Source organism: Parambassis ranga, chromosome 22, assembly GCF_900634625.1.
Source record: "Parambassis ranga chromosome 22, fParRan2.1, whole genome shotgun sequence".
In the NCBI taxonomy this organism is placed as follows: Eukaryota; Metazoa; Chordata; class Actinopteri; family Ambassidae; genus Parambassis; species Parambassis ranga.
Genome location: NC_041042.1, coordinates 20,184,364 through 20,197,867, shown reverse-complemented (window position 1 = coordinate 20,197,867; position 13,504 = coordinate 20,184,364). Strand labels below are relative to the sequence as shown.

The window sequence follows — 13,504 nt, the reverse complement described above, 5'->3', positions numbered from 1 at the left end:
TACAGTTCTGTACACATGCATACAGTTAGTATAGTCTGAACCCCCTCAGCCAGATCATCAACAAGACTGGCTATGGATATAAACCATGGAATGGAGCCACCATCAGCCACCTACATGGATGACATCAAGCTGTATGCCAGAAGTGAGCAAGACATTGACTCATTGTTCTACACTCCAGGATATACAGTAATGACACTGGGATGACACCTGTTCTGTCTGGATGGTACGGGTGGCAGCAGGGTGAGGAAAGGAGGTCAAAACTGAAGGGATTAAACTACCAAGAGGAAGCATAGCAGACACAGAGCACATCTACAAGTCCCTGGGAAACCAGCAGGTAAATGAAATACCTGAAGAAGCTACAAGAAAACAGCAACAACTGCAACGACCTGCAGAGGATAAGAAGGGTTCTAAGCTGAAAGGAAGGAACAAGGCCTGGGCTATCAACACTTACGCCCTGCTGGTGCTTGGAGGGTTTCACCACACACCCTTCCAGAGAAAACATATCCAGAAAACATCTCTCTCCTCACACACACATATGTACACTGGTCTCCAAAAACTGTTTAGGCTTTACAATGCTGATTTATAAATAATTAAACTTAGAACCTACACTGAAACAGTCTTCAAGTGTATGTTGTATGACACAACATTACTCTTTTGAAGTAACTTACAGTTGAATTTGTCATTACTGCTTTGTGCAGAATGCATTCTGGGATACTTCGTCGTCTGAAGTCACCCTCATTCTCAATAAAATGGATGGAGCAAGGACAAAGATTGGGGCCATACTTGAATAGATATGGGGAATACACATATAGATCTATTAAAGATGGAATAAACTTTCCCAGTGCACGTTTGCCCTTTGTAGCCACACCACAATTGGACAGATAGACATATACTTAAATAGATGAATGGAATCATGGCAAAAGAGAGTGTACCAAGCATATTAATAACATTATTGACTGTTGTGAATGTGCAGCTTGGTAGCAGAGCTGTTTGACTTCCCCAAGTCATAGAACAATGCATATACTCTATGCAAATATATACACAAAAACATCATTCAAATCCTGTAAAAATGTCAGGTTTAAATCTTTTGTTCAACATATCCCTACATTAGACAAAATAGCACCCTCTGAACTAGTGCCAAAATAAAGTCATCATGTCTAAGAGGCTTTTTGTGTGTCAACTAAATCTGCATCTAAAAAATGTATTTTTTGAAATAAAATAAAAATGAATAAATGATTTTCTTCCATGTAACTGAGCTCATGTCTTGCATCTCATCCTCATCTATATTCTCACTTCCATCCCATTTTGTGCTTGAAGGGTTAGGTTAGGCTAGTAGGCTATATTATCCTATAAGGACAAATATATTTCCGCTGTGAGATGAGCTGATCACTGACAACGCAACCCAGAGCGTGAATGACCGTCTTCCTGTGGTGCGTAAACCAGCAGTGTGGGCCTCCTGACACCTCAGCGTGAGCAGCATGTATCACAGCAGCCTGTTAGCGGCACTGCAGATACACTGGAGCTGAGTCAGCTCTCCTGCACCAGCCGCCTCGCTCACTTCATTTCCTCCCCTCCACACACACACACCATGGAGCTGTTTGTCACGTTCTACTGTCGCTGTTTTTAATCATCATCGGCTGCATTTAGACGCAAACCGAAACAGAAACCCAGTGAATCTCGTTAAAATCAGTTCCCAGGCGGGGATAGAGGATGAAGCTGCGCTTTTTCAGAGCCGTGCAGGACAAAGCCATGAATCCGTGGCTGCTCTTGGCGCTACTCGGTCTCTGGTAAGTGTCGATGAAAAGATGGTGAAAAACATGTACCTTGAAGGAACAGGCGTCAGGACAAATGGCTGCAGATGTTTTTGCATCATCCTGATGTTGTTTTCTTCTGGTAGTTGCATTACAGAGCTCTGGCCTTGGAGGAAAGATGTGAGGAGGCAAGATCCTCTGAGCCATTATGAAAACTGACCTGTCTAATATATTGAAACGTGTATGTAACGTGGTGTTTCATTAATATTCATTATGTTTTATTAAAATTTTAGAGGGAGACTCATTTACCTCTTGTAGTAGCCTAAAGATGCTGCAAGTAAGGATGGAGGTCGTTTCCGGGCAGACAGCTTCAGCTCTAGCTTGTCAAGTGTGTGCATGTTATTTTGACCACAACAAGCTAAGAAATTAAATAAAAATAAATGTCAGTGTCCACTGTAGGAAGAGTCTTACTCTGCCTGTTCATGCAGACATTGATCCTCACTCAGTTAGGTCAAAATGTGATTTATTTTAATTTTGTGTAGCTGTTTTTTCAACTTTCAGATTTTAGGTGTTAGACAGGGCTATCAATCAGAATCACTTTATTTATCTCCGAGGAGAAATTCTTTTTTGTTACAGACAAATAGAAATCAAAGATAAATTGAAGTATGAAATTGAAATATATAATAAATATCTAAATACCTAGACAGCATTTAAATCCCTGAGTTGTATCTAAAGAACATATTTACTACTGTATAAAAACCTTTACATAGTAAAGAGCCTGACATGAATGTACCAGTATGAATGTACAGTTCAGAGTTCAGTAGTTTGATTGAGACAGACAGGAAAGACTTCCTGTGTCTCTCAGTGGTGCATTGTGGGAGTCAGAGTCTGTTGCTGAACGAGCTCCTGTAGCTGGTCAGCACAGTGTGGAGTGGGTGGGAGGGACAGTCCAGTCCCTCCCACCCACTCCACACTTTGGAGTGGGTCTTTACTTTGGACCACGTCCTCCTCTGACACACCTCTGTCAGAGAGTCCAGGTCCTCTCCCACAACATAGTCGCCTTCCTGATGATTCTGTTGAGTCTGTTGATGTCCCTCACCCTCAGACTGCTGCCCCAGCAGACAACAGCACACATGATGGCACTGGCCACCACAGACAGAACATCCTCAGATCATCCTCATCGTCCTGCAGATGTTGAAGGACCTCAGCTGCCTCAGAAAGTAGAGGTGACTCTGGCCCTTCCTGTAAACAGTGTCCACGTTCTTACTCCAGTCCAGTTTGTGGTCCAAGTACAAATTGAAAATGTATTGTTTAAAAGAAAACTAAAAAAAAATATGAATTAGGAGTTCATGGGTTTGGTTCGTGATTTAAAACTTACAGGAATAGGGACACCTGTTATGACAAGATAAGATCACAGGGTAAAGGTTCAGATGATATAGCATTTATCATAAATATATTTATAGTGTACGTATTTGTTATGAGATCTTCTGTATTTGACTGTGGACAGAACAGGGGCATGGAAATTCCTGGACTGAGAGGGGAATAGCTGCTCTTCCTGCCATTTCAGTCACCTTCCGTCTCTTCTGTTCTCACTGCTTTCCCTGCATCTTTTCACTTGCCAAAGCTTAGTATTAACTGACGTCTTTTAATCGTGTCTGGAGCAAACAGATGTGCCAGTTGATAAATAAAAATGACAACGTGAGAGATCAAACAAAAAGTTGGGCTCCTTCAGCCCTTATAACAAATCATCCCCCAATGCTTTGGGTCACAGGTAGCTGCTGTAATACAGACAACATGCGCATCATCTCTTAATGTCACCAGCTACCATACTCTAGGTTATCTCTGGTGCTGCAGCAGCCTAAAAATCTTTGACGGTCAAATAATGTCTCCTGTGTGAACCTTTGGGGGCCTTTTACCAACAGAGGGCAGACACAAACATTACAGTCTCTCAATAAATAGCAAAAACGGTACCAAACATTAGCTTGAAGATTAATCCTGGGAGAAAATTGACACGTCTTGGGCGCGACACATCTCCAAAATAGAACTGCGTAACTGCGCTTCTGGGATGCTTTGAAAACGTGTTGCTACGCAGCCAGTGTAAATACTTGGCTGCGCTGTATCTGTGAGGGTCAGTCCCTGTACATATGGAATATGTAGCCCTCCACTCAGAGAACCGATGTTACAATGTAACCTATCTATCTCATTTTAACTGTTTAATTGATTAACTAAATAATACTCAGCTCTGCCAGGAATTGACTCAACGGTGCAGGACTTTGGTTTTCATGATGCACTACAAGTTCGTCACATTATTTTGTGGTCACGTCATTTCACCAATTTGAGTAACATTATAGCTCAATGATCCGTCATTCTGAATGTAACACTGTCAAACCAAATCTCTGTCTACTCAGTCTCTATTTGCTTTGAAAGCACAAAGAACCAACACAAGCTTTTATAAGCTACCGTGGTGTGTCAGACCTTCAGCTGTCAGAAGACCATCATGCATGCACTTCGTGGGACAGGTTGATATTCACAGCTAAATGAACTAACCTGACCAAAGACATTGCAGTTTCTTTCTCTTTTAAAAGATCAAACATTGCTCATGGTAGGAAGTTCAATTGAAGTCATTTAGTTTGCATATAGTGCTGCATTAGCGTAAAGATATATGTTGATATATTGATGTAAAATCATATTCATGTGCCAGTATACAACTGTAAAACGTTTAAACTAATGGCTCTAACTAGTGAACTGTAAATTTTAGTAACAGCAAGGTCAGTTTCACAGAACTTTTCGGGCAACTGTACTGCCAGATCTTACAGGAACATTTAGGAAGCATTGCTTTGTATTCAACATGCAGAATTTCAACATCAGTGACTTCAGACCCTATTAAGTATGTGACCATTGGCATGTGCCTCCTACAGTAAGTGTGCCTGTGTGGCAACACTTGTCCATATATCTGCAGTGAGAGTATTTTTGTTTTGATCTCTGTCTGTAGCTTTAACTTTTTCAAGGGTCTTCTTAAATTTCTCTTAACTTAGTGAACTGTGCCCTTGAGAGAAGTGTGTACACATCAATGTAATGTATATTATTATCTCAGAGTGACCCTGACACTCCACAAGAGAAAAAATACCACAGAAGTTCAAATGTGTTCTTTCTTTATCAAAGTGCAGTAGTAAATGCAAATGTTCAAAGGCTTTGTCTGCAATAATGAAATCTGATGCTTAATGAAATGTTGTCCTTTAGATAAGTGTGAGAGTCTGTGCTTTAGTATATAGTATATTTAGAATTCTTAACCTTGTTGGACACACATCCCCTTGACAGGCTCCTGCCAAGGTATAGGCAGATGCCAGTTTACTTGAATTTACTCTCAGAGCTGTAATAAAGACTGAAGGCTTAGATGTGTCTTCACCTATAGCACAAGTCTTACTGCAGAGTGATTCATGCACACTTACTTATTACAATGTCTGTCCTTAATCCACAGTTCTGCCTTTGGGCCCAGTAAACAAGAAGAAGAGGACTATGAAGATGTGCCCATAAATAAAACCTGGGTCTTATCACCAAAGGTCTATGAAAGTGATGTGACTTTGATCCTAAATAAGCTGCTGCAGGGCTACGACAACAAACTGAGGCCCGACATTGGAGGCAAGTCAAGTTCATCTTCACAAAAAGCGCCTAAGTATATGTAAAGGCTATATGTTTGTGTGACTAGGCAATGTGGATGATGTGTGAGTCAGTCCATGCGACTTTATGAATTCTGCTGCAGTCTGAGGAGAGCATTTATTTAAATTATGCTTTAACTATTCACTGTTCTATGCAAGTGCTTACTCTACATTCAATGTCAATGCTTCAATATGAAGCTATCCTCTGGTTGGTCTCATAGGGAGTGGTACAGGCAGCTTGAGTGCATGAACAGCTTTCCATTCAGCATTAAAGTTTGAAGAAACATCTATAAACAGTGAAAACAAGCTGAATTTATCATTGTTGTTTGGAAATGGTGACTTGTGAAACACATCCAGACAAAACAACCTGACAAGTACAGCCACACATCTGTATAGTAATTATTATGCTATCTATGTCTCCTCATAATTCTATAAAAGAAATTCCATGTCATCCTCCTGTGGATAGTCATTCTTTATTTCGGGCTCAGGTCCTCTACCAAAAGCTTGAAAGCTTGGGGTTTTTCTTTGTGTTTCAGTGAGGCCGACAGTGATTGAAACAGCTGTGTATGTAAACAGCATTGGACCAGTGGACCCAATCAACATGGTGAGGGAGCATCTTCTCATATTCCTAGGCTATTTTTGAAATACCTTTTTATCATTAGTTTATTTATCTGTGTATATAATGTTTAATCTAGTTGTGTTTATACAGTCTATAACAATGAAGCAACAGGCATTTTTACAGTTGTTATTTTATCGTTTTTTTCATTTTATAAGTTCAATGGTATCAAACCAACAAATTGAAAGGTATTTTTTTTAATTTGTTGTTGTTGTTGTTTTTTAGGAATGTTATTTTAAGAGATAGTCCATATTTTTCCAGTTTCTGTCCAGGGCTTTCAATTCCCATTAACTATAGATAATGTAGGAATTTTGGAATTTATAGTTATTAACAGTAAGTATAGTGTCCCATTATGCTATTATGCTTCCCTCATGCTGTTTAACTTTAAGCTTGGACACCTCTTGATTAGCTTTCCACCCTGTATAACTCCAAAAAGTCCATATTTGTTCTAAACTCATCCTTCATGGACCCCCTTACCCACCCACCTCTGGCCGAAAACAGACTGTTTGAGGTCTAGCTGTCCTCTGATCGGTAAGGTTGGAAGGGGCAGTACTCTGAGCTCAGGGGGATGCAGCAAAGGAGAAGTGACTTTAAACAAGCTGCATTTGTCATTCCTGACTGAAAAGTAATGATAAACCAGTGGGATTTGCAGTAAAAGGCAGTCTGTGGTTGAAAACCTGTTCTGTTAATACAAAAGCTAAACCTAAAGCATGGCTGCATGCATGTCTTGTACTTTATGGTTATGCTAATAAATAGACAACATTGGGGAGCTGAGATTTATGAGTTTAATGCAGTTCCACCATGTCTAACTTGAAATATTTGGTAGTAAGTTTAAAATGAGCCAAATTTGACCATTTACCCACCGGTAAAATGTTTTTATGCTATTGTAACTATGCCATGAATTTGACCCTTCGCCAAGCACACAAATGGATGTATTGCCATTTGGTTCAGTCTTCATCACAAGACAAACATGTTAGTGTTACTAACAGCCTGCCGTATTGACATTTCAGCCTGGCCAGTGCACAGATGAAGTGCTCCTAAGCATCATAGTCACAATTCTAGCTCTATACTGGTCTCCAAAAAGAAAGTGTGTCCATGGTTGTCTGATCCTTTCTTCTAATAAATTAATGATGTTACACTTGCTTTTCCCAGAAAGAATTCACATTTTGTTGGAGAATTTTCTGCAAACTCCAATGCTTGAGTTTGGAGAAAACCCATATATAGGGTGGTTCTCACAGTCTGACATCAGATTAAGCACGAGGTTGAAAAAACACAGTGTTCACAGCGTTGTTCTGGATTGTGAAACACATGAACAGGATTTCTCTTTCGTCACTTCAGCCTGTTTTTTGACCATCTGGTCACTTACATAATGGTGATCTAACTTTTTTTTTCTGTTGCAGGAATACACGATTGATATCTTTTTTGCCCAGACATGGTATGACAGCAGACTGAAGTTTAATAGTTCAATGAAGCTGCTCATGCTCAACAGCAACATGGTGGGAAAAATCTGGATTCCTGACACATTCTTTAGGAATTCCCGAAAGTCAGATGCCCACTGGATCACCACTCCCAACCGCCTGCTGAGGCTGTGGAGCAATGGAAGAGTCATGTACACACTGAGGTAGGATGATTAGGGAACCATTTGCTAACTTTTTAACAGCCATTTTAGTGTTGACGTTGACTCTGTGAATACATTTGTTGTTTGTTTGTGCAGCGGTACTGCTGCATGTATATTTTGTCATGTAGTTCTGTACCAAGTGACCCTGATTTTTGAAGACATGATCTGATGGTCATTATTTTATATGTTGGTGTAATTACATAGAGAGGACATGGAGTATCTTTACTATGATCAGTCATACTTGGGTGAGGAAAAACTGAAATTTGATTTTCTCTGTCACAATTCTGTTTTATCAGGTTGACTATTAATGCGGAGTGTTACCTTAAGCTGCATAACTTTCCAATGGATGAGCACTCGTGTCCGCTGGAGTTTTCAAGCTGTAGGTGGTCAAATATATCCTCTGTCATTTTTTTAACCCGTCATCTTGACTTAGATTAAAAAAAAATGCACAGAAAATGGGGCTGTGTGGGCTAGCATAGAAGCTAGGTCCTTACTTTTCTCCCTGTCCATCTCCAGTGGTCCATCTGCTTGAGGCTGCCCTCTCTGAGCTTGTACCAGACTTTCATCTGATCCACCTGCAGAGAGAGCCATTTTCTCAGACAGACTTAATGAATTAACTTTTTTCTAGTCTGATTCATGATGTCTGTGCCACCCTTCATTCATTTCTTGCATCTTGCTTTGGTCTGTCTTTTGTTTTATCATGATGTTAAAACTTCACAAACCTGCAAAATACATTCCATGCAGTTGAGGACAATGTGAGAAGCAGTACAGTCACACTAAATGTCATCAAATGAGCACACATTTGCAGTAAAACATGTTTCAGAGAAAGAGTGTTATTTATTCTTTTATTAAAGGATAGCCCCTTAAGATGTAGCACTGTACACTGTACATATTTATTGGGCGTAGTGATGAAAGCAAAGTGACATTCTGAGTCAAAGCATGTTACTTAAAGATCTGAGATTTTGTACAATATTGTTTTACTTACCTATAACCTGAGATATTTTAAATCACTACATGTTTTTATTGTAGGTATTAGAATGGTTTAACGAAATTTACATTTTAATAAAAATTTCATTTATGTAACTTTTCCAAAATAGTGGAGGTTATGACATCTTGCTCATTTGAAGAAAACGGAACTTCAGCTACATCTTGAATGCTTGCTTTTGCTTTGCCATGGTGCAGTGTGTCCTGTGATGGTGTGCGCAGTTTGGATGTTGCAAGTACTGGGCTTCTAACTGATCAATAATGTGTCTGTGTGTGGGGTTTTGTTGGGTTTACAGATGGTTATCCCAAGAACGAGATCATGTATCGGTGGCAGAGACGTGCAGTGGAGGTGGCCGATCAGCGGTACTGGAGGCTCTACCAGTTTGCATTTGTAGGGCTAAGGAACACCTCAGATGTGGCACACACACAGTCAGGTCAGAGTCCTCTGACATGTTCCAAATCTCCAGTTTAACACAAGTATTTCAAGAAATGTAAATCTGAATAGATTTTATTCATTGCATTTATTCAATTTTCAGGGGAATATGTAATTATGACAATTTTTTTTGACCTGAGTCGCCGAATGGGCTACTTCACCATCCAAACCTACATTCCCTGCAGTATGATTGTGGTCTTGTCCTGGGTCTCCTTCTGGATCAACAAGGATGCTGTTCCAGCTCGCACATCTCTTGGTGTGATATTTTCTTAATTTCACATACAATCAAACTTTCTATTAGCTTTTCAAATATTTCAACATAATAAAGAATGTAGTCAGGGAAACATGTCAACTGATGTCCAAAGGAGTAATTATAGGTTGCTGTAGCGGTCTATTTGGAAGCTTTTGCATGCACATAGGCCTACACAGTGTACAGAGAATTTTTCCATAGGGCCCCAAGGGAATCGCCTCTGGTTAGTAACATGGGATCTCTGCTATAAATTTGAATGTTTTTTAATAGGCCTAAGTGTGAACACCAGAAGACGTTATGTTATTTCAGGTCTTTTGGATGATGATAAAATGGCTTAAAGGCCATAAAACTCATCTATCAATAAGCTGAAATTGATTGACGGAGGGTGACAGATAGAGGATACAAGAATGCACATTAGAATGGAATAGAATATAAATACTTTATTCATGCCAAGCTGGGAAATTTCGCTATTGCAGCAGCAATATACAGGCAGCATATAGGCATATACCTCCAATGGTAAAAGTAAACAGTATAGACATTATTTATAGAAAATAGTAATACAAATTAAAGCTGCAAGCAGCGATGACAGGCGCTTGCAGTCCTTGCGGTCCATGTGACTCGCAGCCGCCACCTCCCCTATCATCCCACGACCTCTCTCCCCCCGGTATTTTTTTTTTCTAAATGGCGGACTTCCTGTACATTGTGGAATTTTCGTCCAAGAGGCTTTTTTTCTCATCAAGAGGTGATACATCAGTGTACCGAGTTTCAAGTCTGTAGCAGTTGCGGTGAATATTTTCACAATTTAGGGGGCGCTGCAGAGCCATGCGGCAACGCCCGCCAATGGTGACAGTGTGAAGTCGCGATTTTTGTCGGGGGACAATTTTGTGCCAAATTTGGTGAGTTTTAAACACATTCAGGGGGTAAAAATCATGATACCATGGATGGACGAAGAATAACCAATAATAATAATAAATGCTTGCATTTCAATAGGGCTCTTGCATATTTTGTGCTCGGGCCCTAAAGATAAGTACAGTGGCACTGTATGCATTCTGTATGCATTAGCATACAGTAAGTCCAGACAGAGCCAGATCTTGGCACAGGTAGCTGTCACCTAAGGCGTCACATGCTGGGAGGGGTGCTGTCACAAGTAGAGAGCTGCATCTAATGGCTGGACTGATGTTTGAAGCAGGAGCGGATGGTCAGGCAAAATGAATACCTATGTCAGAGTGGCGCACTGTAGTCTCACCTAGGTCACCGCAGACACAATCCAGATAAATAACTTATAGCAAGGAATACCCAAGCTAATTAAAACACCTAGTCTAACTTTTTCATACTACCCATTACAGAAACTGTGCTTTCACACAGTTTTTGAGATTACACTAAGAAATGTGTCTCTCACAATCCATGCAGGTATCACCACCGTCCTTACCATGACAACTCTAAGCACCATCTCCAGGAAGTCCCTGCCTAAAGTCTCCTATGTTACCGCAATGGACTTGTTTGTCTCTGTTTGCTTCATTTTCACTTTTGCTGCTCTCATGGAGTACGGCACTTTACACTACTTCACCAGCAACAGACAGACCAAGAAGGCCAAAGCTAACAATAATACACAGGTACCAAGCATTCCCTTTGTCTCATCTTTCTTTTCAAGATCCCTTCAATGTATGATGATGATGATGTTGACATACTGTCATATTTTGGCCTATTTCCCCCCACTGCAGAAAGCATCCAGCATGGTGAATATCCGACCTGGAACATCCCTGCTGCAGATGAATAACATTGTGCCCTACCATGAGGACGATGACTATGCCTATGAGTGTTTAGATGGAAAAGACTGTGCCAGCTTTTTCTGCTGCTTTGATGACTGCCGCTCAGGTGCCTGGCGCGAAAACAGGATGCATGTACGGGTTTCCAAAATTGATTCTTATTCTAGAATATTCTTTCCTACTGCTTTTGGCCTTTTCAATTTGGTTTATTGGATAGGTTATCTCTATTTATAAAAAAAAAACTACTAGGTACAACTGGAGTTTGATGACTGAAGCAGGGCTTAAAGAAATGAATTAAATAACGTTTAAATAAAACCCCCATGAACAACTGTGACTGTTTTTACAACAGCTACATTTTATATTCTGATATAAAGTAAAATAAGAGAATTTCATTAATGCACTGTCCAAGCAAAAGAACATATATCCATAATATATTTTTCCTTCCTGGACAGAGTTCAAAACAGTGCGATTTTACAATCCTTTAGTTTTATTTTTTACAGTTCCTTTTGCCACCCTACTTGCTAACCCTAACCCCATTCTGAAATATTTTAAACATCTTTGTAGAATTACTTTGCACAACATTTTAACATCTAAAGGGCTGCTGCCAAAAGTATTGTGTCAATATCATTGATTAACAATACATCTGTGTGGTGCATCCAAAGTAAATAACTTCTTTAACATTAGCAAAAGATTAAATTTGCCTTCAAGTAGCATGCAGTCTCCAATTTACAAAGAGGAAATTATGTTGATTGTTAGTTTGATTGCTGCAAAGCAATCAATCTCAATCAATCAATCAATCTTATTTTCCTGCACTTCAATTCTGTTTCTCTGCTTTGTGCTGAGCCAAGGTTTTAGTTTTAGCATGGACAGAGGTGACGCGTCCCCACCAGTGTCCAGCGATTACTAAATTGTCCCCTCCGAGAGGGGACAACCCCCTCTTTACCTTGTAATACATCATAATAAATCATAGAAATCATACACATAAAATGGAAATAATGAACCTGTGTCATTATAAAATAATATATCAGTATCAATATAAGCTTTCAGTCTTCAAACACCTGCCTTTCTTTTACATCTGCAGCTTTTTGTTTGCTTGGAGCACACTGTGTGTCTAATTTGTTTTTGAGATGGGCTTCATTTCTCAGAAACTGTCAGACAGTAGCATGCCCTGTATAAATGTCATGCTGAAGCTCCCATCAGTATCGTGTGTCATGGAGATTAATTAACCCACATCAATTTAAAAGTAATGTCCTTCTCAGCCATGCAGTATGTAACAAGGAATGTACTGGAAGACACAATCTATGCAAACATTTGGCTGTGTCAACTCAAGTTTACTCTCTTTGGTCTAAATGAGTATTGTACAATTTATTCCATTGTTTCAAATTTAGTACAAAGCAAAACATTACATATTGTTTGTGACGTCCATGTGTAGCAACAGAGAAGGGTGTCATGCGTAGTGAGGGCTAGACCAAACTAAAGTTCAGCATTTTATTTCTTAATTCATATACTTCCCACTTACAGTTTAAAACATGACCTACACCGAAGTTGTCTTATAATAAGTTGAAGGCACACAACCTCACTGCAGCTTCAGAGATATTTGACAGTATGAAGTGATGGAATGCTGAAATGTAGAAACAGAATACTGAAGTATTTTTCCTGAAATATTTTTTTGCCCTTTGTTTTGGATTTTCATCTTTTCGTCTTTTCAACTAAACTGAGAAGAAAATTACCTCTTCAGTCTCTTAAACCAATATCGCACATAGGTCCTTTTTTTCTGCTTTAAGTTTCGATGCTGGTGGTCAAACTATTCTTGTGACTGATGTGAAAAAATGTAGCATGTATAGCAGGCTTGGGGAACCTAAAGAAAATTCTTTGTAAACTTTATCATATCAATATGCTCATACTTTAAAGACTCATATGTTCATGTAAAAGATCATTTTACTATTTGCGCTGTTTGCTGAAATATTGCCCATACATTTCTAAAAAATGTATATATATATTGATATCTATATCAATTGTAAAGTATAATTTAAAGAATTTAGAGCATTTTGTCAAAGCCTAGTGTCATCTCCTTCCCCCAAATTGTTTTAATGATATATGTTAAAAAAGTGTAAGTATATTGCTTGCCATTATTGATTAATCTAATTCTTCATTTAAATGTATTTACATACTGTTCTAAAAGTCCAAGAGTTAAGACATTGTCTTGCATAACCTTCCTTGTAAGTACCTAAAGACTTTATTAAATACTGCATTTTTCAACCTCAAACACATGTGACATTATCATGTGCAGAGAGCAAAAATGTTTGCTATTGTGCCCCATTCTACATGCCACAGAAACACATCATGTCTGTGTACAGTGCCATTCTCTGTAAATGTTGCTTATATTCAATAGTGACTACTAACTCAACACACTGTGAAAAATTAAAGCAG

General features: G+C 39.2%; 1 protein-coding gene across 1 annotated transcript; it reads left to right on the top strand.

Moving 5' to 3' along the window:
• Nucleotides 1–1,523: 1,523 nt before the first annotated feature.
• On the top strand, nucleotides 1,524–13,385 carry gabrg1 (gamma-aminobutyric acid type A receptor subunit gamma1). The gene is made up of 9 exons (XM_028394696.1): nucleotides 1,524–1,787; nucleotides 5,230–5,390; nucleotides 5,944–6,011; nucleotides 7,424–7,644; nucleotides 7,938–8,020; nucleotides 8,922–9,059; nucleotides 9,162–9,314; nucleotides 10,719–10,921; nucleotides 11,030–13,385. The coding sequence occupies exons 1-9, from the start codon at nucleotides 1,711–1,713 to the stop codon at nucleotides 11,306–11,308; spliced, it is 1,383 nt and encodes a 460-aa protein (XP_028250497.1). The 5' UTR covers nucleotides 1,524–1,710; the 3' UTR covers nucleotides 11,309–13,385.
• Nucleotides 13,386–13,504: the final 119 nt, after the last annotated feature.